We start from the raw sequence: 25905 nt of genomic DNA on the forward strand, positions 1-25905 counted from the left end.
TCTTCCCAGAAAGAGACAGAGCCATCCCTCTAGTGGAAATAATACTCCACAGCCGCTCTTCCCTACTTCACACGGTGCCCTTTATTCACACAGTTTTTTAATTAGTTCTAGATTAAATTGTTTTTTATTAAAAGACTTCTTGATGGATGTAAGGCTGATAGTGTTAAGAAAGTAAACAAATATTAATTAAAAGGTTTACAACCTTTTCTGCTAATTATCAGTGAGTACTTAAAAGTTAACTTTAAGAAAACATACAATGCTATATCCTGTGGTTAGTTTAATTTAACTTCAACTTTCTGCTAAACAACACTTTTCAAAATTATAAAGCATGAATGCTTTGTAAAAGTTTGAAAAACACAGAAAAATAATTCCAAAAATCAAAGGTTGCTCTATTTTCATCCAGTTTCTGCATATATATAACTTTTTCTTAACCTTGATTGGGATTCTGTTTTCCCTTAAGATTATGTTCTATACATTTGTTTGTATCCTTAAGAATCCTAGAAAATATTTTCAATTGATGTTATAAATGAATTATATTGCAACTATTAATCATGACAATAAAAGAGTAGCTAGAAATTTAAACATTAACATCTGGACATGAATAATACAAACCATTGTTTAATTTTTTCAGGCAAACGTAAGATTCCTATCTGATCATTCCCAGCCAACCGCTGATCCCTTGAGTTCCGTACAACAGGCTGAATCATTGGTAACACCTGATGACACTACAGTCTCCATTTTCAGGGTTGAAGATTCAGAAAATGAAAAGGAAACTGCAGCATCCACAGAAGACCATCCAAACCATGGGGTAAAAGTAGCCTAGTTGTGCTAATATAATTTTTAATTCTCCAAAGGTCTCAATCTCAAAGCATGGTCACAGATATTACCTCATTCTCATCTCTGTTTAATTTTTTTAAAGATGATGATCACTTCAAAATTCTAATCACTAGAAGAATTGTGAGAACTAATGAGTTTCACTACTTTGGCTAAGGTGCTATATAATTGTTTTATTTCATAAAATTCAAATTCAGGTAAAACTTGTAGCTATAGAAGGTGAAGAACATCATAAATAAGTTTACATGATATCATGTAAGAAAAAGAATAATAAATATTAGATGTTGGCTTATGGACTGTAAATACGATGTTGATATTACATTATCATTCGTTTCAAGAATAAACTTTGTTTCTTTTAAGGCTGAAAAATCTTCAATATTAAAGTCAAAGGAGGAAAACTATGACCAGTCAGCAGATCAGGACCAGAGTTATAGCCAAGAGCTGGGATTACAGGATCAAGAAGAAAGTGAAAGTGACTTAAGTGAGAATTTAGAGAATTCACCATCTAAAGATACATTGGATCTAAAAGAAGATATAAGTGAGCCTCAAAAGAAAAAACTCCCAGAGAACGTTGACTTCCTTGCTCCTGAAGTTAGTTCCACTGCAGACTCTAACCAACAGGAAAGCATCACAATGACAGAGGAAAACCAAGAACAGCCTGTAAATACTTCTTATCCTCAATTAAACAGGAGCAGTGAACATAGCCAAGACCTAAGTGATCCAGGAAACCAAGAGCAGGATCCAAATACTGCCGATGGAGAAGAGGAAGAGGAACAAGAGCCAGGTGAAGTTGCTACCTACGATGACAACCAAGAAGGAGAGAGAGAACTTCCCAAGGAGCATGCTGACAGCAAGCAGGAAGGGGAGAACACCCAATCTGATGATATTTTGGAAGAGTCCAACCAACCAACTCAGCAAAGCAAGATGCAGAAAGATGAACTGGAGCAGAGTAACCAAGAACAAGAACAGAATGACTCCAAAGCAGAAGTGGAAGAAGAAACTGCATCAAAAATTAATAAGCACAATCAAGATACTGAACAGCAGGGCCAAGAGGGAAAACCTGGCCTTGAATTTATCAGCAACCATGAGGAGATGGATAAAAAGACTGTTTCCGAGGCTTTGCTCGTAGATCCTACTGCTGATGGTAACACCATAGCCAGAAAGCATGGGGCTGATGATGATGGTGATGATGGCCCCAGACACGATGCAAGTGACGACTACTTCATCCCAAGCGAGGACTTCCTGGAGGCTGAAAGAGCTCAATCCATTAGCTATCACGTCCGATATGAGGAGGAAAGGGAAAGAGCACTTGAGAATGAGAATGTAGACACCAATGAACCTGGAGAACACCAAGAGGTGAGATTATTGACAATGATGCTTGTCCAATAAGGCAGTTAGCTGTATGGAGGAACAGCCATGACCTTTCTCTGTGCTCTCACAGCCTCCTGTGCTTATCTCTATCAGTACATTACTAGAATATATTACAATTGTTTATTTTCCTTTGCATCCTCATCATTAGGCTGAAAATGCCTGTTTTATTTGAGTTTTCCTGGACGCAGACCCTGGGTTTTAGCGCAGTTTATTTGAGAAGTTCAGGGAACAAAGAGGAGTGGAGAAGTGATACAGGGAAGGAAAGGAAGTTAATCAAAGGTACATCAATCATTAAAACCACATTCCTCTGACTATCCCATTTGGAGTGTAAGAGAGCTGAGGCATTTATACAGGTGAAGAATTTCTAGGTGGGATGTTAATTCCCCAATACTTCCAGTCTGTCATTTGAGCAGGCCAGATAGATTTCCATGGTTTTCCAGGCACAGAGATGCAGATGTTGGCAGTTGAACGTCCCTAGAGCTAACTAGAATGGTAAATTCTGACAGATATGAGGGATGCGAGACACTGACAACTGCTGCACAAATGCCTCGACAGCAGGTGCCATGTCACATTCAAGGTGAATCACAATGTCTACAAAAGGCCTCTAACATAATAAAAGATTCAGCAATGTTTGTTGATTTAGCTACAAAAATTAAGAACAAAGGCTTCAGCTACAACTTTATTAACCAAACACACACCAAAATGATCATCGGGAAACTACAGCGGGTGGGAGTGGGGGAGAAGCATATTGTTATTTGGCTATTTAATCATTTGGAGCTTTCATGCAAAACCTGGCGGTCAGCCACCAGGAGGACTTGACACAGCTTTCGGTGGTCAAAGTCAAGAGAAACCTCGATGACAGAGAATTCTGTTGCTATTCTAAGGTAGGAGTTTTCTTACACTTTAGCAACCTTTACCAACAGCTCCATAGAGATTACTGATGTAACCACATCTTCACTACAGAACTGCATGATGACACCACATTTCCACTGTCTTCCCAAATCCAGAGAGGAGGGTCCAAGTCTGCTGCTGACGTTTTACTGAGTAACCCCCTGAGATAAAGCACCGAATCCAGTTGATGAAGTTACAAAATGACTCCTGTTCTCAAAGGGTTACTGTCTGTTTTCACAGTGTGGCTGGTGTCTCTCTTTGAGATCTGAAATGATTTGGGTATGAAAAGTTCTGTGAAGGTATACATAGGAAATAGAAATTATGTAACAGCTTTTCTCTAACTGGACTTCAACTTCTGCTCTTGTTGTTATAAAGGCCAAGAAAGCAGAGAGCTCACCGATCGAAGATGAAAGTTCAAGTGAAGGCAACATGAGGGTGCATGGTGTTGGTGAGTACAGGCTAAGCAAGCTGTTTGTGACAACATCAAAGAGGAGAAGGAATTGGCCACCTTGGGCTGTCCCCATCCCTTCATTTGTGACCACTGCACAGAATTTTTCCTCTCCCCAATCCTCCCCAAAGAAATGTTCCCATAAATTGTTGACATTCTCTTGCGCACATTTGATATACAACTATGGGTAAATGTGTTTACAAACTGGAAGTTCTATTGAAATATTGATAGAATTCTTTTTCTCTGAATCCTTTTGCTTCCGAGCAGAAGAATTAATTTTGTCTTATCCATAACTTACTAGTGAATTTAGATCCCATGTTTACCTTTTCTTTTCCCTCCCCAAAGCCCCGGTACATAGTTGTACATTCTAGTTGTAAGTCCCTCTAGTTCTTCTATGTGGGACACTGCCACAGCATGGCTACTGACAGATGAGTGATGTGGTTCCATGCCCAGGAACCAAACCCAGGCCACTGAAGTAGAGCATGCTGAACTTTAACCACTAGGCCATCCAGACTGGCTTGCCCACATTTAATTTAAGACCTAATTCCCAAGCACATGCTCCAATCACAAACATTTTGAATTTCAACACGATAAAATTCTCATGACTTATTTAACTTCTGACCAACTTGCACATAATTGCACTATAGACTTTGGACTATGACAATTGCAGGCGGGCCAAGAAGAGTTATTTGTTTTTGTTAAATATCCAATCCAAACTATGCAGAAAATGTAGACTATTGTGTAAAATATTCTGATGCCAGAGGGTCCCAGCTAAAAATTAACATGTCCATTAAAATGATTTCTAAGATTTTCAGAAATTTTCTCTTATTAGTGAAAATGGAGCTAATTGTCAGGATGGATTTGAGTTTACATACTCAATTTCATTTTGTCCATGTTTCCTGTCCAAACTTTTCTCTTAGATTCTTGCCTGAACTTCCAGTGTAAAAGAGGACACATCTGTAAGGCTGACCGACAGGGAAAACCGCACTGTGTTTGCCAAGATCCAGTGACTTGTCCGCCTTCAAAACTCCTTGACCAAGTACGTATTCTACAAAATAGTCTCTAAGGAGCACCAAATAGTGATTTGAATGAGACAAGTTTGCGATTGAAATTTCTTGTTAAAAAAAGAGATAAGTGCCCATGTTATTTAATATTTGAAGAAATATTGAGTAGGAACAAATGCCAGTAAAATCAAAGAATGGTGCCCTAAAATGGTAGTAATGGCATTGAACTCACTTTAAAACTCATTCTGTCCTTGGAGCATCTGCATTTTTCGTGCTATTGAACTTATCTGGAGCTAAATTGTCATGACCATTGCTATGATTTGGTTGACTCTTTGTGCTGCGTGGGATAGTAATGATTTAAATAGCCTCACCTACCTGACAAGGTCTGTGGCACAGCGCAGTTTATCAAACACCCTGAGCTTTAAGGAGCAGAGTGCTTTCCCAATGAACATTTGGAAACATGAGCTTTTGCTCATGCTTGTCTTTCCTAGGTTTGCGGCACTGACAATCACACCTACGCCAGCTCCTGTCATCTGTTTGCTACTAAGTGCAGACTGGAGGGGACCAAAAAGGGCCACCAACTGCAGCTGGATTATTTCGGTGCCTGCAAATGTAAGATTCCAGCACTGTCGCTGAGAGGGTTTTGGGTGAATCTGTGCATATCTGAAGAATATATTTACTTACTCATATATGCAAACAGGAAAAAGCTAATGTAGTTCTGAACCCAGGCTGCACATTAAAATCGACTGGGGAGACAAAGAAAATAAGAATGCCCAGGCTTTAATCATACGAGATTCTGACTTAATTAGACTGGATTGGAACCATGGTATTGTTGTTTCACTTGTTTTTATAGTAACCTAGACAATTCTAGTGTGCAGCCAGGGTTCAGAACCACTATGATAATGTTATCCACTCAATAATTGAGATGAATCATTGGAATTTTGCTAAATTATTTGTCCTCTTCCCAAGTTCAGTTAAGCCTCTGCCAAGCAGTTTTATGACAATATATTCTTCCAGAAGTTTTTTTTAAAATTGTCTTCCTTCCCCAGGATCCTCTCCATTGTGTTTGGATCGTCTCGTCCCTAAGTGGTTTTTTAACGTGCACCACGTAGCAGTGCTCACTCATATTTCTGGTTCTCCTCTCCTCCCGAACAAGTGAGAGGATTCAACTTCTCAGCTCCCTTGATGTTAGATGTATCCCTGTGAGTTACTGTGTCCAATGAAATGCAAGCAAAAATCATCCATGTGAGTTCCAGGCAGAAGCATTTAAGAGCTGGTGTGTGGTTCTTCATGCTCCCTTCACCTTGTGTTGAGATGGCGGAGTCTCCATCATTCGGAGTCTCCATCATCCCAAGCCCCAGAGAGCCCTCCTTCCAACTTGTATTTGACTTGTAGCAGGATCAAGAAATAAACTTAGGATGCAATGTACAACCTGAGGACTAGAATTAACACTGCTGTATAGTATATCAGAAAGTTGCTTAGGGAGTAGATCCCAAGAGTTCTCATCACAAGGAAAAAACAATTTTCTTGTAACTATATGAGGTGACAGATGTTAACTAAACTGATTGTGGTAATCATTTCACAATATGTGTGTGTCAAGTCATTATGCTGCACACCTTAAACTTACACAGTGTTGTATGTCAATTGTTATCTCAATAAAACTGAAAAAAAAGAAATAGACTTTTGTGCCTTTAACCCACTGAGATTGAACATTATTTGTTACCACAGTATAAGCTAACATCTACCTTTTTCCTCTTTTCCCCTAATAAATAGGTCTTGTGTCCTCTGCTTCTAAATTCCAACTCTCTGACTCCAGAGCAGTGGTTCTCGGCCCTGACTGCACATCCAAATTACTTTTGGGACTTTTAATCCTGATGCCCAGGCTCCACCCTAGACCAATCCAGTCAGAATTTTTTTGAATGGAAGGTGGCATGTAGTATGTTTTGAAACATGCCGGACAATTCTGTTGTGTTGCCAGGGTTAACGACCACTGCTGGGATGGTGGGGCAGTGAGGAAGCTGGCAGTCACCGGAAGTGGTTAAGCTTCCTGTTATGAGGACTTGTCGTAGGACAGGAGTTAAGATCCAAAGATTAAAATAGATTTATTTTCTACTTGCAACAGCTATTCCTGCTTGTACGGACTTCGAAGTAATTCAATTTCCTCTAAGGATGAGGGACTGGCTCAAGAATATCCTCATGCAGCTTTATGAGCCTAACCCAGAGCACGCTGGATATCTAAATGAGAAGCAGAGAAATAAAGTAAGTTACCCACTGGTCAGCTATGTACGTGTCTGTCTGCAGGGCCTGAGGCAAAAAGGTGTTTGTGGGGGGCACAAAGGGTGGCTACCTCTGCCTGCATGTTGGCAAAAGCCCACTTTGCCTCCCTATACCTAGTTAGCACATATGGATTAATAGAATAGTCGTGGCCACTGTTCGTGCCACAAGGTAGGTTTGGGATACAGCCAAACCACCCCATTCCTACGTGAAGGACAGTGGCTTGAGCAGTGCTGTTTAACTCGTAGCAAGAGCAAGCTCTGGCTGAGCAAAGTGAGCCATACTCAGCATTTGTATATTTAGGCCCAGACATATCATTTAAATCTAAACATCTTTTTTGCCCTCATAGGCCAGATATGGATTTATGATATACGGGAAATCCATTACTCAGAATGTCAGTAATGTATTAAGATTAAAAGGTGCAGAATACCGATTCTGGAAGTTCCCAGGGACAATTCATTCATCAGATAGTTATTGAGTGTATCCTGGGTGCCTGGAATTGATTTACATGCTGGAGATACAGCAATGAACCAAACCAAAATCTCTGCCTTCATGGGCTTACATTCTAGGCAAGGAGACATACTATGAACAAATAAGTGTATATATAGAGAGAGATATGTAGATATATGTCGATATATATGTAAATGTGTACATATTTTTATATATGCATGTATGCAAATATGAACATATATGCAAATACATGTGTAAGATATATCAGGTGGGATGAAATGTGCTATGAAGACAAAATAAAACAAGAAGGATGTGGATTAACTGTGTCAAATGCTGTTTACAGGTCATAAGATAAGGACTGAGAATTTGTCACTTATGTGGCATGTGGCAGTCGTAGTTGACCTTGACAGGAGCTGTTTCTGCAGAGTAGGGAGGAGAAAAGCCCAAGTGGACAGGTTCAAAGAGAATAAGAGGAAGAATGTGGAATCAGCAAGTATAGATGATATTCTCAGGACACTTTCCTGTAAAGGAGAAAAGTGAAATGAGGTGGTAGCTGGAGGGGAATGTGAGTTCAAGAGTGCCATCCACCAATGGAAGATGGTAGAGCATGTTTGTATGCTTCTGGAAATAACCCAGTAAAGGAAAGGTGCCCAGCTGCCATAGGGTATTCTTGAGTAGATGAGAAGGGGTGGGCTCCTGAGCACCAGCGAGGGGTTGGGCTTAGATCAGGAGCACAGGAAGTTCATCCACGGTAACAAAGAGGGAAGTTGGTAGATGTGGTCATGGGAACGGGTAGAAGTTTTGTTCTGATTCCTTCAGTTACTCCGTGAAGTAACAGGTCACGTCAAAAACTGAGAATTTCTATACACTGCCCAAAAATAATTTCTATCCTCTCTCTTTAATACATTGTCACAGAGATCCTTGAGAGCATTAGACACAAAACGGAGAAAATTCAATAGGGGTTGCCAAACAGTGTCACACCAGGGCTAAACTGAGACTGAGCAGGCACTGGGTAGAAATATATAGAGGATTAAGATGGATTATACCAATGGGGGAGAGCAGAACTTTTCACTAACTAGTCAACAAGTTTACCTAGGTCAGTTCACCCCTATGCATTAGCACCTTCTCATAGTTTTAAGGAATGCAATGGACATTACTTGATTAAAAGAAAAGATCAAAAAAGACAAATTTCTCCTGAAAACCACAGAGTTTTTAAAAAATTTTAGTTGTTATTCTATGTAGGAATAAGAATGGCTCTAGTATTGGTTAGAAGGCCCTTAATTTGGTCTCACATGATGGCCTGGGCTTGTTTTCCTATCATGTTACTGTTCCTCTTCAAGTAAAGTTTAGCAAGTGATCATTCCATTGCACTTGTCTGATTCTCTGATATTCTTCTCCCTTCCTAATCCCAGGTCAAGAAAATTTACCTGGATGAAAAGAGACTCTTGGCTGGGGACCATTCCATTGACCTTCTCTTAAGGGACTTTAAGAAAAACTACCACATGTATGTGTATCCTGTGCACTGGCAGTTTAGTGAACTTGACCAGCATCCTATGGACAGGTAAAACCTCTTTACCTCCCAATTACTAGGTCATCTCCCTGATAGAATGTCTAGTTATTTATACCAAAATAATTTCCCAGTTCCATCTTAGAACACTGAAAGGCCAAATAAATGTGGTTAGGTATCTAAACATAAAACTGCTTTGAAAATAACAGAATATGGCCACACCGCAGCTTCCACATTTATGTGTGAGGGTCCAGCCTCCCAAAGAGACTCCTTCAACTCTTTATCCTAAATTCCCAAGATAACCTGACTGGTCCAACTTGGATCAAGTACCTGCAACTACATACCTGGAACGATCAGGCATGGTGGGTGGGTAAAAGCCAGGTTGTACAAACATGATTGCTGGGGTGCACCCCGATAAATCTAAGGTGGAGGGAGGATAGTTCCCAGGGAAGAAGGAAAACTTGTGAATTGACATTCCAAAAGCTATCTATTTCACCCATAAACAGTTTATTTCATTTGCAGGTTTTCATGAGTGTACTATTTACTTGATGTACTTGGCAACCTCATGGAAGAAAAGTGCCCTTGGTACTCCTAAGAGTTAACTTTCATACACAGACTACTCAGTTAATAAGCTGCCATTTATTTCATTGCAGAGTCTTGACACATTCCGAGCTTGCTCCTTTGCGAGCGTCTCTGGTGCCCATGGAACACTGCATAACTCGCTTCTTTGACGAGTGTGACCCCAACAAGGATAAGCACATCACCCTGAAGGAGTGGGGCCACTGCTTTGGAATTAAAGAAGGTAAATTCATCATCATCCCAGGGAGAGGGATGTCCTCTTGTCCAGCCAAGCCCCAAGCCCTGCAGCCCGCATAGAGAAGTCCTACTCTGTGCTTAAATTGAAACCTAGAGCAGTAAGGTGGCAGCATCTCAGGTAGGACTCCGTCCATGCACGTGCTGTCACTGCAAGGTTATTTCTCACTTCTTTTATGATGCTGTATTTTCAAAGGGCAGCGAGGATGAATATTGAGGGGATAACTGCATTGAGGCCCTGGCAGTTGGCTAAGCCTAAGACAAAAATGAGAATCCAGAGAGTTGTGCCAGATCTCAAAAACCTACCCTTCTAATGAAAGAAGGATTTTATGTCCTTACTTAACCTGTGTATATAGGGCCAAACTTGTAAAAATCATATGTGAAGAGCAAGCCTGATTCGATCAATGGGAGAAAGAAGAATCTTGGAATTCATTACCAACACACTAAAGATTGGGTCTTACATCACAAGCTGTGTCCAGATAGTATTCCTGTAATCCAAAAGTGACCCAATACTGCATCTGCAGTGGCAAAAAAAAAAAAAAGATCGGAGGGTTCTTTCTTTTTTTTAATTATTTTTTTTATTTTTTAAGGAAGATTAGCCCTAAGCTAACATCTGTGCCCGTCGTCCTGTATTTTTTTAGTATGTGAGATGCCTGCCACAGCATGACTTGATAAGCAGTGTGTAGGTCCACACTGGGGACCCGTGCCAGGGAACCCTGGGCCACCAAAGCGGAGCGCGGGAACTTAACCACTGTGCTACCGGGCCCGCCCCGGAGGGTTCTTTCTTTATTCCTAAAGTGGAGGAATTTAAATTTAGACATTTGTTTTACTAGGTTATGTCTTAATCTACTTCCTTTTCTTTTCCTAAGTTAGAGTTGATTTTTATGAGCAAGCATGTTTTCAATAAGCAAGATTTGAAAGATGTTCAGAAAATGAGCAATCAAAACTGCTTGCAAATGTAAATCAACAGTGAACATCAAATCTCTGCGACAGAGGTCTGTGCATATGTTCACAACACACTTGTAGGATGAATATGCAGCCACGCAGTGAGGAAAAGGAAGTTCACCAAAGGTCAGAATTTCCCACAAAAAGGGAACTTAAGGGAGCTTCACTTCAAAAATACTCCTCATGCTAGTGTATAATGCCTTGAAATTAGGAAGAGCTGAGAGTATGAGGATTGTTATTTATTGATAAATAGGTAAGCAGAAAAAGTCCTTTTCCTCTACAATTTTATTCCGTGAAATAAGCTCAACTGTAAAGAGCAAAGAACATATATTTTTGTAAGCGCCTAGTTCCATGTATTAATTGTCTATTACTCCATAACAGGTTACCCTAAAGCTTAGAAGCTTGATTTCTGTCTCACGGTTCCCAAGGCTCAGGAAACTGGCAGTAGCTTACCTGGCTTCGGAGCTGCTCTAAGCTCGCTCACATGGCTGTTGTCAGAAGGCGTCAGTTCCTCACTATGTGCTCCTCTCTGTAGGACTGTTTACCACATGGCATCTGGTTTCCTCCCAAGTGATCAGAGAAAGAGAGAATTAGAGAGAGAGAGAAAACCCAAGACTGCAGCTGCAGTGTCTTTTATAACCTCATCTTGGAAGCGACATACTGTTACTTCTGCCATATTCTGTTGTCACGCAGACCAACCCTGCTGCAGTGTGGGAGGAGACTACAGGATGTGGGTTGGTTGGGTCATCTTGGAGGCTGCCTACCACAGACTGTTTATACCTTGTTAACATTAATAGGAAATTAACAAGCTATTAAGACCCAAACTCATACAAATAATGCCAATTTCCTTTCTAACATCTACGCGATAAACACAGTACTTATAAATTCAAATGTATCCCTAAAATTGGCTAAAACTGTCTCTTCCAATTCCCATGTTAAAAAGACGAAATGTACCCAAGTACGGCTCCCCACCCCCTCCACTCCACCACTATCAATAGGGGAACACTAGGCTGGGACGGGACATATTTATGAATGCCCTTTTATACGGCACGTGATTTTAAGGAGTGATCAAAAAGCAAATTTGAACAGAGGCCATTTATTCAAGGAAACCAGTTGTGCTCCACTGCTCCTTTTGAAACTTCTGGAAGCTCTTCAGCATGTAGGCTCACTCAGGTTCTTGGCTAGGGGTTTGTCTGGGAGCAGCAGGAAGGGCTTAAAGTTCATTGACTCACAAAGCTCCTAATGATCTTGTTTGTTCCCTGTGGTTTGGCCGTGATTACATTATTTTGAAGAAGGGAAAGAATTATCACACAGTAAGCCAATGAAGCAGATATTAACCATTCTGTCAGAACAAGTAAACAAGTTACTACTTTGGGACGCAGCTAGGGAAAGCAAAAAAGTATGTATCTCTCTTTGTAAGCATATCCTTCCTTCCCTCTGAGCTGAGAGATCCACAGAAGGACAAGATAAATTTTAGCCAGTGTTGTCCTGAATTCTACCTGCCTTTGGTCTGAACTAGACGTGCTTGAATATTCCAGCTCTATCATTAACTAGCCATGTGCATTAGTGCATGCCACTCAGCCTCAGCGAGTCTCATTTTCCTTGCGTGTAAAGTAGGGGTCCGATTAAGAGATGGAAAAGCCTTATTTATTTAGTGCTATCCTACATTGACATATATCCACGTTAATCTTTAGAAAAACCTTCCAAGTGAGACTAATAGGGTGAACAAGTCAGATCATGCAAGTCCTACTAAGCCAGTTAAAGACATTATCCTAAGAGTACTGGAGGATCACCGAACTGTTTTAAACAACGGAGTGATTTCACTGGATTCGTGTTTAAGAATGATTCTTTTGGTTATTGTGTGGGGAAGCCAGAGAATGTTTGAGAGGATGTTATGGTAAATTCAGGCAAGAGTTGATGAGAATTTGAACTAGGGCCGTTAGTTATATTGGGGAAAAAGAAAAACAAACATAGTCGAGATATATTAAAAAGTATAAATGTATTCAAGATATATTCAAGAATATAAACACATTCAAGATGTACAGCATGCAGAAATAATAAGACAATGTTTGACAGGAACATATGGAGGCAGGGAGCAGACAGCTGAGAGACCAAGAGAAAGAGGAGTGAGTACAGTGGCCGGGTTCCTGGCTCAGGCCAGACAGGATAAACAGAGATACCTTCCACTGAGACAGAAAACACGAGAACAGAAGTAGATTCGAGGGAGATGATAAATTCCATTTTGGAGAGGTTGAATTTTGAAGTCTTTGGAAGATAATGTATAGTTGATGGTTGAAGATATGGGTCTGCGTTTCAAGACAGTTTGGGAATTGAAATATGCATTTGGAGATTACGAGCACACAGAAAGTAATTGACACCAGGGAACGAAATTAATTCCCCAAGGAAAATGTGTTGAGCTACATGAGAAAGGGCCTAAGGTTAAACACCAAGGTACAACAATATCTAGATGATGGATAGAGGAGAAAGAAAGAGTTCACTAAGGAGAATAAAAAGTCTCCTGAAAGGAAGAAAGAAAACAGGACAGTGCCATGAGGAGGTGTTTCAAAGATGAGGACACGATCACAGTGCCAAATGCTGCTGAGACATCAAGTATGATAACAGACTGAGAATATCGGTTGGATGTAGAAATAAGGATGTCCTGGGTGGCCTTGGTAAGAGTTTGGTGGAATGGTAGTGATGGAAGCCAGATTCTATCAGTTGAGAAAGAACCGGAGATGAGAAAGGATAAGGAGTGAATGTTTGAAGGCAGGAAAGAGCTAGAGAGGGATATAGAGTTGAGAGAAGCATTTGGGGGAATAAAAGAGCCTTGAGCACTCATTCATTCATTCATTCATTCTTTCTTTCTTTCATTCATTCACTCAACAAATCTTTACTGATGGTCCACATAATGCCAGGCACTGTTCTTGAGGCTGGATATGCAGCATATTTAAACACTAATGGAAAGGACCCAGAAAAAAGGAAAAGTTGAGGATGTAAGGAAAAAAAAGAGGAAAATAAGGGAGAATCCCAAAGTCAGAAGAGATCCTGCGCACAGGTGGAGGATTGGCCTTAAAGTCCACGGGAGGGACATCTCTCATTCAAACAACAGAAGGAAGACAAAAAGAACAAGTGCAAATATAAGTAAATTTATAAATAATGAGACTGTTATCTCCATTTTACAAAAGAAGCCAGTGCTCAAAAGAAAGATATGAAAGTCCATAATCTGTCCCGCTCTTGGGGCAAGAGGAAGACTTACACTGGGCAGGAAAATTGCCTCGTGTCCCAGACAGGGGAGTAGCTTAGTATGCTTCTAACTAATCTACTTGAAATATTTATTCAACAATTCTTGAGTGAGGGTGGGCCACGCTGGTGAAGCGTGGTCTCACATCCGCCGGAGGATGCTGTCTTCTTCCACATGTGTGGCAACAAGTTCTTTAGAATCACTTGACTGGCAACTGGACTTAAACTGGCACCATACTTCTGTTTATGTCTACTCATATTTTAGCAACCCTCATAGGTTAGTATACTGGGCGCTTCTCCGCTGGGCCTCCCCTCAACCTCTTCTATCAGTGATTCTCAACTCTATATCAGACATACCTGCAGAGCTTTCTAAATGTCTACATGCCATTGGCCCACCCCTGGGGATTCCGATTCAGGAGGCCAGGGGTGAGGCCCGAAATACATATTCTTAAAAACTTCTTGGGTGATGTTGATGCCCTACCAGGGTTAAGAACTATCGTACTGGGACTGGCCCCCTGGCCAGGTGGTTAAGTTCAGGCACTCCACTTCTGTGGCCCTGGTTCACCAGTTTGGATCCTGGGCACAGACCTAATATGGCTCATCAAGCCAAGCAGTGGTGGCGTCCCACATAGAAGAACTAAAATGACTTATAACTAGGATATACAACTACATACTGGGGCTTTGGGGAGAAAAAAAAAAAAGAGGAAGATTACCAACAGATGTTAGCTCAGGGCCAATCTTCCTCACAGAAAAAAAAAAAATGCCTATCATACTGTCATATTAGATGGCTTCTCTAATCCCCAGCTCTAACACTTTTTTCTTTATATTACTAATCTTGCTACTTTCTAAAAGTGCATTTTGTTTTGTTTTTGTTTTTTACAGAAGACATAGATGAAAATCTCCTGTTTTGAATTAAGATTTGAAAGAACTCAAACTTCCCAGCATCCTCCTCTGCTCTGACCACTTCTGAAATCTATGCAGCCATGATATTTGTAGATTTATATTTAGCAAAACGTTTGCATGTCTAAGAAGACAATGAGAGTAATTGCTTGATAACAGTATATGCGCCAGACATTTAATATTAACTTTGGAAATAAATTAAGTCAGGTATGCAAAATTCTGTACACATTTGTGAACAGGAGTTTAACTCATCCTTTCTGCATCCATTTATTAGATACTTACTAATTATAAAACTTGAAAAAGTAATACATTCATTTTGTCCGTAATATCACGTGTACTTCAAGAAAATGAAATAATGCTCTTTTGTTGTTAATGTGTATGATTTTCGATATCTTAATATCCTAATAAAAATCCAAATGCTAATTCAAGTTTATTTCCAGTCATTTATTTAAACAATTCTACGTGGAAGACTAACTCAGGGCTCATACTTCATATCAAATTATAATTGTGCTTCATAGACCCTACTACTTAAAAAAAGAAAACGTGCACGTGGTCAGGGGAGACACTTCCTAGAGGAAACAAATATTCAGTTGTTAAAAGGTAGTTGCTCATGAGTGTCCTTTGTCATCATGTAAGTTTAAAAAGAAAAAAAATTGAATTCAAGTGCTCTTTACCAAGTTTGCTATAAAATCTGGATGATTGTGCACTGCCAGATACAGCTAATTCTAACTTTTGTGCAACTGCACATGAGTGTCGGGGTGGAGGAAGGCCCTGCAAAATTTCTAGGCATTTTAAGTCCTTAGAATAAAGGTAGCGTAAAGAGATCCCTGAAGTGTCTTAACATCCAATGTAGTCAGAGATAAATATTGCAACTGTAAATTGATGCAAGAAAATGTGTTGTAAGTGAAAATGTATGTCTTCATTTGAGCTCTTCTTTGGTAAATAGCAATACAGTAAAAGCTAGATTGAAAAAATATAGAAGACAGCATAACAGAGCTTTCCAAGATCCGAAGCAAGGCAATAAAAGAAAGCGTCACCCACTTCATTCTACCTAAAATACTTAAAAGAAAACAAAATAGTTTTTTCCATATTTTCCTATCTGAAAAGGAAAATATCAATGCAATTAGTCTTTGATTATTTCCTCATATAATCAAAAATTCGTTGTTGTTCTTAAGAGCCCTATCTCTGACAGTCACTGAGAGAATGTGCCCCTGGGAATTTTATCTGAAGGACTTATGGAAGTTTGTTTTTTGTCAGAATAATCTTCTCTGATTAACTGCAAAATTGTATTTATCTCTTTTCTTAGCTCAATGAGTCACTTGTTCTTAACCAGACCACAACATACCATGTCATGCCTAAATTAAGTTCAATTTGATTAATTGAAATGTAATGATTCTTTTTAATTTTTTCCAATTAGGAAAATAATTTTAGAAATTATTCCAAAGTTCAGAATGTTTCTATGTGTAGCTGCAAACAAATGTCATGAGAGGTCTTAACTAATAGAAACCAAGTTTCTAACTGTAAATTTGTTGGGAAGACTGAAATTACATTTGGAGGCACTAATTAGACCTAAATTACCGTTTTAAATATTTTCAATGTTTTGGAATAGTGAAACGTGATTTTAATGCTAAGGACGTTACCTAAATGTTTACTAAAAGTGTTTCAGTTGAAAATAATTTTCATTTTGAAATAAAAATATGATTTACTGATAGAACACTTTAGAACCTTAAATGTTTCTGTCAGTTAAGCCTCCCATGTGTCAGTTAAGGCCCTGGATGATGTGTTGCAAAAGCACTTAAATATTCTTGGTGGTGACAATTTTTAATCATGGGTTGTTTGTGATAAAACATTTCTCTAATCCCAACCAAGGAGTTGAAGTTATTTTCTGAGTAATGAGTCTTTAAGCCTCTCTCTGTGTAATTGAGATACTTTAGAATTTGGAGTTCCTAGCCTAGAACCAATTATTCAGTTCAGCTTTGAATTTTGTGACTCATTGCCCATAACCATAAAGGCATTAGTAATATGGCTTAAATACTAGAGGGGCATAGAGATTCCAGGAGATCACACTGTTCCTTGAATCCATCGCTCCGAGGGCCATTTGAAGCAAAGGTAATTGAAAAGACACAGCACGGTTTGGACTGATTTTATTGCACTAGGGAAAAGAATGTAAGATAGTCTTGTCTTGGGTGATTTAGTGATTTCTAGTAGGTCCACTTATCAAAGGAAGAAAGAAATTCAAGGATTTAAATTCAGAAGAAAGAAAAATACAAAGAAAGAACATGAAAAAGAAAGGAAAGGGGGATAAGCTGCCTAAATTCAGGCAAAGTAAAATAGCTTGAAGATAAATCAGAGCTGGGTTTCAAATATACATAAAATAATTGAAGACTGACATATATAAAAAGAAATAACTTGCTTCAGATGCTGGGGACAAGTCTTTATAAGAACATGATGAAGTTGATTTTTCTTCCAAAATCCAATTCCAGAGTACAGTGATTTGTTTGAAACTCATAAGGTAAGTTAATTTGAGTTAAATGTGATTTAAGAGCATAACAAGGTTTGCTTTCAGAATCAGCTGGCCAGAAAAGACCACACTGATTTGCTGTATTGAATTTACTCATATCATACTTATTCTCTACCAATCCATCATGCCTTGCAAGAGTTTTTCCATATCGTTTCCTTCTTGAGAAATTATAATTGTCAGTAACAGCATCCAGACCATGTGAAGGCCTGGTAAGTCTCATGGGGGTAGAAGCTCAAGGTGGGTTTATTACATTATTTCTTGTATGCTACACAAGAAACCCTATTTGAGCCAGCGGCGATACATCCCCAATCAGAATCATGATATGACACTGGAGTTTGAAGATTTCTGGATAGAGATCACAAACTCAAATCACTTCAGGGACCAAACAGGGTTAGGGTGAACCGTGAGATTATAAGGAAGAGTAGGAAGTGCATGCAATGTTATGAGCCATAGAATGCATGTCTGAAAGCGTTCAAAGTTTCTTAAAGCACTGTTCTAGGCTTACAAAACCTGAACCTAGAGGTAGAAGTGAGCCTGACCATCATTTCAACACCTCTAACCAAACAGTCTATTTACAATGAGATAAGACTTAGATAGAAAGAAATAAATGATCTCCTAACCCTTCAATTCCAGACTCTTCCTCCAGAATGGAATTGCTCGTCCTGGCAGGCCTGTTGGGCACAGCCACTGCGCTGCCCATCCGTGTGAGTACCCCTCCTCAGTTGTCCACTCCATTTCCGTTCTAGAAACATCGTATTTCTGGACTAGAAAGCATTTCCTCTTTTTGTTTCACAGAAAGAGGAAAGTGGAGTCCAGGAAAGTTGTAGACCCAAGAATTTAGCACAGTTCCTCAGCCCCAGGGTGTTCCCAGTACAAACCCCGGCTCACAGGCCATTTGCTAGCTGAGTGACCTGGAGCAAGGAATGAACCCGTGGCCTCCCTGCCTGCAAAGTGAGTCATAAGAATGACCTCAGAGTTGTGTGAAGATAATAAAAGTGCATCTAAAGCACTGAGGAGTCCTAATGGGAACACAGGAAGCTCGTAAATAAACTTAGCAATATAGAACAAGTGACGGGGTCTGAAGTCCACAGTTTCAATTGAGTTTCATTTACAACACCCTTACCGCAAACCGTCTCATGTTGACTGCAGCCATGCCTCCCACATCTGGACAAATGAGATATATGAGTCTAATCTGTGCTTAGTATACTCTAAATATGTAGGGCACCAAGTAGGTAAGAAACCCTCTCCCCCGCAGATTTTGTAACAAAGGAGCTGTCAAAGCAGTGAGGGAGCTTTCAAAACTTGTTTGGGGATACAAAATTTAAATTTACACTTCCACACTCCCTTTACTTTGAACTTATAAATGCTGAGAACTAAATTGAGAACACTGTTGACTCAAAGATAATGAGGCATGCAATATGTAATTAATCTTAAGAGATGTAAATAGAAACACTTTGGAAATAAGTTCAAAGGCAAAACGTATGCCTTCTAAATCACTGGACAAAACTGATTCATCTTTTCCCTATACTCAACTGCTTTTTATTTCAGAGGTAAAGCTACACCACTGATGGGGCTAATGCTCAGTAGTGCTTGGTACCTATTCTCATTTAGAACAAAAGCCCTTTGTAATGAATCAAGTCTCACCGTATCTTGCTTTATCTTGTTGCTGTTATTGTTTTACAAGCTTGAACAATCTGGAGGAAGTTCCAGTGGACAGGTAAACTTCTAGTTATATTTTCAAATGACGTGTTCATTTTAAAAGTTTGCAATTGCCTGAAATGACTGACATGTTTCTTTTTACAGAGATTCAACTTTTACCCACCACAAGGACCACCATTTTTTCCTCCGATCCCATTTCCCCTACCTCGACAGCTGCCCCTGGTGAGTATGGGTTTGGGGAATCTCAAGTTGTGACAAGTATTTCCCAGTTGGATGATGGTTATAAAATTCTCCAAATTTGATACTGAAAAATAAGGCTTTAAGAGGCATCAGCTATTCACGCTGCCCTTCTTGCAGAGCTTGTGTGGAGTGCAACAAGGGGCTGGCAAATGCTCTCCCAAGTCTTCAGTGACGTCCTCCAGTGTGTCCGTACGCTCGCCATCAAAAAGCTGTTTAGACTGAATTGCTTTGACTGTGATGAACTTACTCTTCTAATCTCTTTCTATAATATCCATTCTTCCTTTTTCTAAATCATCTTGCTGCTTTCTTTTCTCTGAAAAGTTTTTTTTTTTTTTAAAGAAGTTGGTTTTTTTTTTTTTTTTAAAGATTTTATTATTTCCTTTTTCTCCCCAAAGCCCCCCCAGTACATAGTTGTATATTCTTCGTTGTGGGTTCTTCTAGTTGTGGTATGTGGGACGCTGCCTCAGCGTGGTCTGACGAGCAGTGCCATGTCCGCGCCCAGGATTCGAACCAACGAAACACTGGGCCGCCTGCAGCGGAGCGCGCGAACTTAACCACTCGGCCACAGGGCCAGCCCCTCTCTGAAAAGTTTTTTTCCAGCTCTGTGCAACTTTTTCTCACCGGTCAAACAATATAACTACTTTATTCTTCTTGTTGGAGCCTCTTCAATCTCTCCTAATATCTGGATTGTTACAAAAGTTTTTAGTGAAGGCCAGAACAATGCTAAACACATAATAAAGTTGTCTTTATTCTACATGTAAGACTTTTGGTGGTATGGACAGATAGCATTTATTTGGTTGCTTATAGGGTCTATAGTGAGTACTGGAAATACAAAAAGTATGAAATAAGTTCACAATCTGATGAGGAAGAGAGACTCATAAATGAAAAAAACCCATAATTTGATAAGTCCTTCCAGATGCAAATACAAAGCCAGCTAACCTAGGATGTGTCAAAGGCTTGATTCCCAGAGGAGATGGTATCTGAACCAGTTTATGAGGGATGAGGAGTGGGTAAGGCACTCCAGGCAGAGGGAACAGCACGTGCCTGGCACAGACCTGGGCGGCACATGGCCATTTGGGGGAAGAATGACCAATACAATGAGGCGGCAAACACAGGTTGGAGACACACTGAATTTGGACAATACTTAAGCAATGATGTTTTGGAAAGTTCACACATATTTTAAAATAGCATCTAGCTTAACTTCCTGTCTAGCAACTAAAATATAATATGTTTAAAATATAAACACTATTTTGCATAATTTTGCTTTTTTATCTAAATGTAATAAACACCTTCCCTTTGCTTCTAATCAATTTCAGACTGTTTATTTCTCAACTTTAAGCAGGTTTTTGGAAATTTGTCACTACAGTTAGTCCTCAATGGACTTTGCCTTTAATGTTTTCACATGTCCTAACTGAATCTTAGCCACTAAATTTCTAAGAACTTGCATTTATAATTAATTGCTAATTGTTTTCGTCTAGTCAGGGCTAGGTGCATTTTTTTTTTTGGCTGAATTCAGCAATATTTGATTTTAAATTAATGAAAACTCCTGGAGTCTTGGTTTATCATTAGAATTAGGAATCTCTGTTAACATCTTATGTTTTAAATTATATATATCTAGCTGGCAATAAAAAGAATCACCAGCATTTGAAATAGAAACTCTTCTTTCCACCAGATGGCAGAATAGTATTAAAAATCAGCCCAAGAACGAACTACTGTAGAGAAACTGATGGATTTGCAAGAACTATCAACACATAAGACAGATTCCCTGACTTTAGGTTTGACCAATTAAGCAAAATAAGCATACCTCTTGAAAGAAAAAATGACTTAAAATCCACTAGAATCTGATTTTCACCAACTAGAAGTTGGGTTCCCTGGGAAAGCATAATTGCTCAATAAATACTGGGTGAATGGATGGATGGATGGATGAGCAAATGAACGAAGAAATTTTAAAAAGTCAAAATGTTCACATTTTGTTTAATTCACAATTCACTTTTTTTTCTTTTTTGTAGATTCCAATTCCTCTTCCTTTTCCTTATGATCCAAATCAGGTAAATTACACTTAAAAGTTTCCTTTAAGAAAGCATTTAAATAAATACAAAACAAAAACTTGAAAATTTTTAAGATTTAATCGGAGAGGAATTTTGATAAGAATTAATGCTTATCATTCTCTTTTGGGGACTATTACTTGATATTTGTCTGATTTGAATCATTTAATGTACAAATCTTACGTACTGAACTACCAAAAACCTGGAACTTTCCTTGATCGAGTGGAGGAAATTGGGGAGATGAGTAGAAAATGCATTTGAAGTCAAATAACCTGGGGATGCAAGCTCTGCCATTTAATACTCTGGAGTAACCTTAAACTCCCTGTGAGCCGTATTTTCTTCTAGAACATAAAATAGAATGGATGATTTAGGAAGTTCATTTTACCTCTAAAATTTTATACTTACATCTGCCACTAATGGGAGGAAAATGCACTCTTACTGAAATGGAATCTGTCCTAGAAGCCTATGAACTAGATTTAAGGTTATGGTCATGATATAAAAGGTCAGTTAAATTTTACTTTTGACAGGATTTTACTGAATGCAGGATAATTACATATGACAAGACTGACTCAGTCACAAACCAAAAAATAAGTTGTATATATTATAGCATTTTAATTCCAAATTTTTCAATGATACTCCTATTATAATACAGGAAATGACATTATTAAGGTTTTCTTTCATAAAGAAGTGATTCCAAAATACAGTCTTTCTTCCAACCTAGTAAGCGTAAGTTTAACGCTCTTTCCAAGAAGACCTCGCTGTATTTGGAGCCCACAAAGGAAAATGTGGGCTGTTTCCAGAGGTAGGAGCTTTGAAAGGGGTGGGATGTACTGTTGGGGGGAGGAGTACTTAAAATATTAGTGACTATGAGTCCTAAGGATATAACTTTAGAAATGCTAAGAATTCTAAAAAGCATAATTTCATTAATCCAGCTAAAATGAAAGTATAAGAAGAGAGATAAAATGCTGAATTACAACTCGATTATTTGTTTCCTTTTATTCTAGGTCCTGACACCTAACAATCTTATATTGGTAAATATATTCTGCTCTGTTAATCTATAAAATCTATAAAAATACTGTATTCAACAGCCTATAAGATGAGCCAGTTCATTATGAAAATTACTGTCTTTATTAGTCAATTCATTTGGAAACAAAATAAAGCATGGCTGTTAAATTCAAAGCCAAAAAACAATCTCAATGCATGCCAACAGTTCTTCATTCATTTATTCAATTCATCCAAACTGGAAATCAACAAAACAACCTCTTCTCTCACTAATGAAGGAGACAGGGAAGAGTCAAAAGACTCAGAGTTACAGAATAAATTGCTTTAGGAGGTAAAATTATTTCTTCACTAATGAAGCATTAGCATAAACACATACTACACTAAAGATGGTCAAATCTAAATCTCGACAATGCTTTTTTTTACTGAATTATACATAATTCAACTTTTTAATGAGGCTCTTTATTGATACAATATGTTGTTCAGAATCTTAGTTTATGAAAGACAGGAAAAATACTTGGATGTAGTTACAAAAGATAACACTAAAAAATTCCATTTCCCTGTCTAAAAACATACTTTTCACACTTAAGGGCCAGCCCCAGTGGCCTAATGGTTAAGTTCGGCAGGCTCTGCTTTGCTGGCCCAGGTTCAGTTCCCAGGTATAGACCCATACCACTTGTCTGTCAGTGGCCATCCTGTGGTGGCAGCCCACATACAAAGAGAAAGACTGGCCACGGATGTTAGCTCAGGGCGAATCTTCCTCAGCAAAAAAAAAAAAAAAAAAAGATTTCTTCACACTTAAACATTTTCTGAAATCAAGACATATTTCACAACAGATACAGACATTTAATCTAGGATCTCCTTTTTAATATGCTATTATTAACTAAATGGGACATTTTACATTTGATGGTATCTTAGAATCAGGGACATGCAGTACTTTGTAAAAATGTCAGAAATTTAGGCCTATATCATTTGTGTGCCTGAGATAAAATTTTTCAGGATTCTTCACTACAGACTATTTAAAGTCAACCATCTTGAAGAGTATTTAAGTGTCCCGGAAACTCTGAGGTTAACAGGTAGCTTCAGAGCCCAACTAAATAAGAACCTAAGCCCTTTGAGTTCAACTAGCTAGTGCTCTTCCCACAATCCACTCTGTTTAAGCAACATTATAGTACAATTCCAAATGGCAAATCATAAAGATTCTAGCATATTTCTAACTGAAAAGGTTTTAGGAAACTACCTTCAATAATTAATTATTGATGATTACAAAATTAGCAAGTTCACATTTCCATCAAAACATGGCCAACAGAGCACTGGCCTGTGGTTGGAAAGCCTAGATTCTAATGTCATCTTTACAACTAAATTAGCTGTGTAACTGTTGGTAAAGGCATGCATTTACCTCCAAGGTCTCTTCCAGTCAAAATAGTGACTCCTCAGACACGTGATTCACTCAAATTACCAGATCTGAACACTTAATACCTATTTACACTTTATATTTCTGAACTTTTTAGAAGTGCTGTTGGCCACAACCCATCCTGCAAAGAACCCTGACAGAATAATTTAAAGAATCGCTGTATCTTCACGGTGATCATTTTTCTCTGGGTGATCCTAGTTAAGTCAGGGAGCAGGAACAGGCATCCTAAGAGAACAGAGGCTACCTCAAGCCCTAAGAACAAGTCGGGACAGTGTTTAGCTTACATATTCTCGCAGACGTACGGGTACAGACAGCTCAACAAATAGAGCGATTCGATAAGAGTGGTCAACGCCTTGAGCAAGCTGCCAGTCTCTTAAAACAGGGGGACCTGTGGAAGCCACAAAGCAATATTTTCCCAGAGAAACTACTTGTGTAAGCAAACCCTTGAAAAAAAAGTATTCATAGGTGTCCTAACATTTTGTTTCAAGTATCATTCACACAGGGAATTTGCATAATTTAAGAAAAATAAGACTTGTATGGAAGCATACACAGTGAGTTTCTTAACCACTCATCAATTTTCTATCCTTTAGATATAGTGTATAGTTACAAGGCAGTCACAAGAAAATATTTCTGTGAATTAAGGGAATTTAAGTCTAAATATTGCATATCCACTTTAAAATCTTACATCATGTAAATAAAACACTAAGTAGTAACATGAAATTAACTTTTCAATAAAAACAGAGATCTTTATATAGAAAATATTTTAACTTATATATGCACTAAGTTAAAATAAACCCATTGACAGCACTGATACTTGATTTTCCTTCTTTCACAGTTAATCACTGCTATTCTGAACCAACTCGGGGTAAGGCCATATTAACTTTTAAGCTATTATAAACTACAAATCTGATGGACTGAAGATAATATCTCATTAATTTTTTTATTTTTAGGGCTTCTTTGGGGTAAGACTTTATTTCTACGATTATATTGATAAAAGCAAGTGACATTTAATCTCAGGAAAGGTAAGAATAATTCTTCTGAACCATAAAAACATCCAAGAGAATCGAAACTGACTGATCCACCCAAACTAGAGCTCACGAGTTATAAACTCAATTTTCTCCAAGATATTTAGATCAGAATGTCCGCAGGTCTAAAAAGGTATTCTTTTTATAATGCCCAGGGTATCTGACAAAATTTGTTTACAGAAATATATGTAATATTTGGTTAAGAAATTCCAAATAGTGAATTTTACCTCAAGCTTATTTTTGTCATATGGACAATTGATAGTAAACACTGAGAAAAGCCTATGAAACTCCCGAACCTAGAAATAGCCTGGTGTCAAGGCAAGGCAGCACGTCTCCTTCGCAAACAAAAGCATCAGCTCACCTGATGCAAAAGCTACAAACCTTGAGACTTCTACTTTGATTCCCACCCAAATCCGCTTTTGTTTAAAACGTATACGAAAAAGAGAGAACAAAAAGGTATATTCCTTTTTCAAATATCTGAATTAATGTTAATTAAAATTATATACAGTATGTGCTTATTTTAATCTACCTTGAGAGAAGCTGACGAGTCAAAACCTTCTCAGTCCCAACTGTGAGAAACTGGATTCTACTCCAGTTTTCCTTCCGACGTTTCCTTGCCCTAAATGCTGATTTACTGTTTCTTAGCACTTCCAGGGCTTTCACCAGGCCATCAGGGGCCAAGTAGGAGAAATTACGCTTTGTGTTGCAGAAAAGACAGTTGAGGATTCAATTTATCAGCATTTAGGTATAGCAGAACCACATTATTTTCTACCTCCCAACACGAATAATTATACCAACACCAACCTGATAACAATAAAATAACCATAATCTGGGAGACATGAGTGGAGGCAAAGAAGAAATTATGGCACAAATACCTTTGTATAATAACTATAATCTGTATTGTTTATTTTGGCAGAAATAATTCTCTCACTACTATGTCAGAAGTTATATACGGTGAGTAAAATCTCTATCTTTCAAGCACTATTACACATTTTTAAATATTTTTATCTTGAGTTTAACAGCCTTGGATTGTTAAATTAATAATATAATGAAAGTAGGTATAAATAAGACCAAATTCATTACAAATTCTTTCTTCAAAGGAGGTAGCTTAAAATCACTCATTTATTAAAACTTCACAAATAGTTTAGAAAATAATACCAACCACCACAAAGTCCTATACTGTAAAAGAGAGTACAGCCTTTTAGCCTCTAAAAGTGTTCAGAATTTTCAAGTGCCCTCTTTAGCTATTAATACTTAGCTTTCTAGATAGTTGCGGTTTTATGTACGTTTGGTATCTGCTTCTATTTGAATTTTAAATACTTTCA

At 38.4% G+C, this 25905-nt stretch overlaps 1 protein-coding gene and 1 long non-coding RNA gene across 5 annotated transcripts in view; one reads left to right on the forward strand and one right to left on the reverse strand.

Moving 5' to 3' along the window:
* LOC124237204 (uncharacterized) overlaps window positions 1-14406 on the reverse strand; it is a 44255-nt gene extending 29849 nt beyond the window's left edge. The window contains exon 1 of the long non-coding RNA XR_006887959.1: window positions 10991-14406. This is a non-coding gene — a long non-coding RNA (uncharacterized LOC124237204). The remainder of the gene's footprint in view (window positions 1-10990) is intronic.
* The window catches only part of SPARCL1 (SPARC like 1), a 42769-nt gene extending 27659 nt beyond the window's left edge, over window positions 1-15110 (forward strand). For all 4 annotated transcript variants that reach the window (XM_046656642.1, XM_046656644.1, XM_046656645.1 and 1 more), the window contains 9 exons: window positions 632-808; window positions 1195-2190; window positions 3472-3544; window positions 4465-4583; window positions 5040-5160; window positions 6671-6807; window positions 8685-8833; window positions 9433-9581; window positions 14660-15110. In XM_046656642.1, the coding sequence (XP_046512598.1) occupies window positions 632-808; window positions 1195-2190; window positions 3472-3544; window positions 4465-4583; window positions 5040-5160; window positions 6671-6807; window positions 8685-8833; window positions 9433-9581; window positions 14660-14688 (1950 nt within the window). In that variant the 3' untranslated portion in view covers window positions 14689-15110. The remainder of the gene's footprint in view (window positions 1-631; window positions 809-1194; window positions 2191-3471; window positions 3545-4464; window positions 4584-5039; window positions 5161-6670; window positions 6808-8684; window positions 8834-9432; window positions 9582-14659) is intronic.
* The last annotated feature ends 10795 nt before the right edge of the window (window positions 15111-25905 follow it).

Source organism: Equus quagga, chromosome 3, assembly GCF_021613505.1.
Source record: "Equus quagga isolate Etosha38 chromosome 3, UCLA_HA_Equagga_1.0, whole genome shotgun sequence".
In the NCBI taxonomy this organism is placed as follows: Eukaryota; Metazoa; Chordata; class Mammalia; order Perissodactyla; family Equidae; genus Equus; species Equus quagga.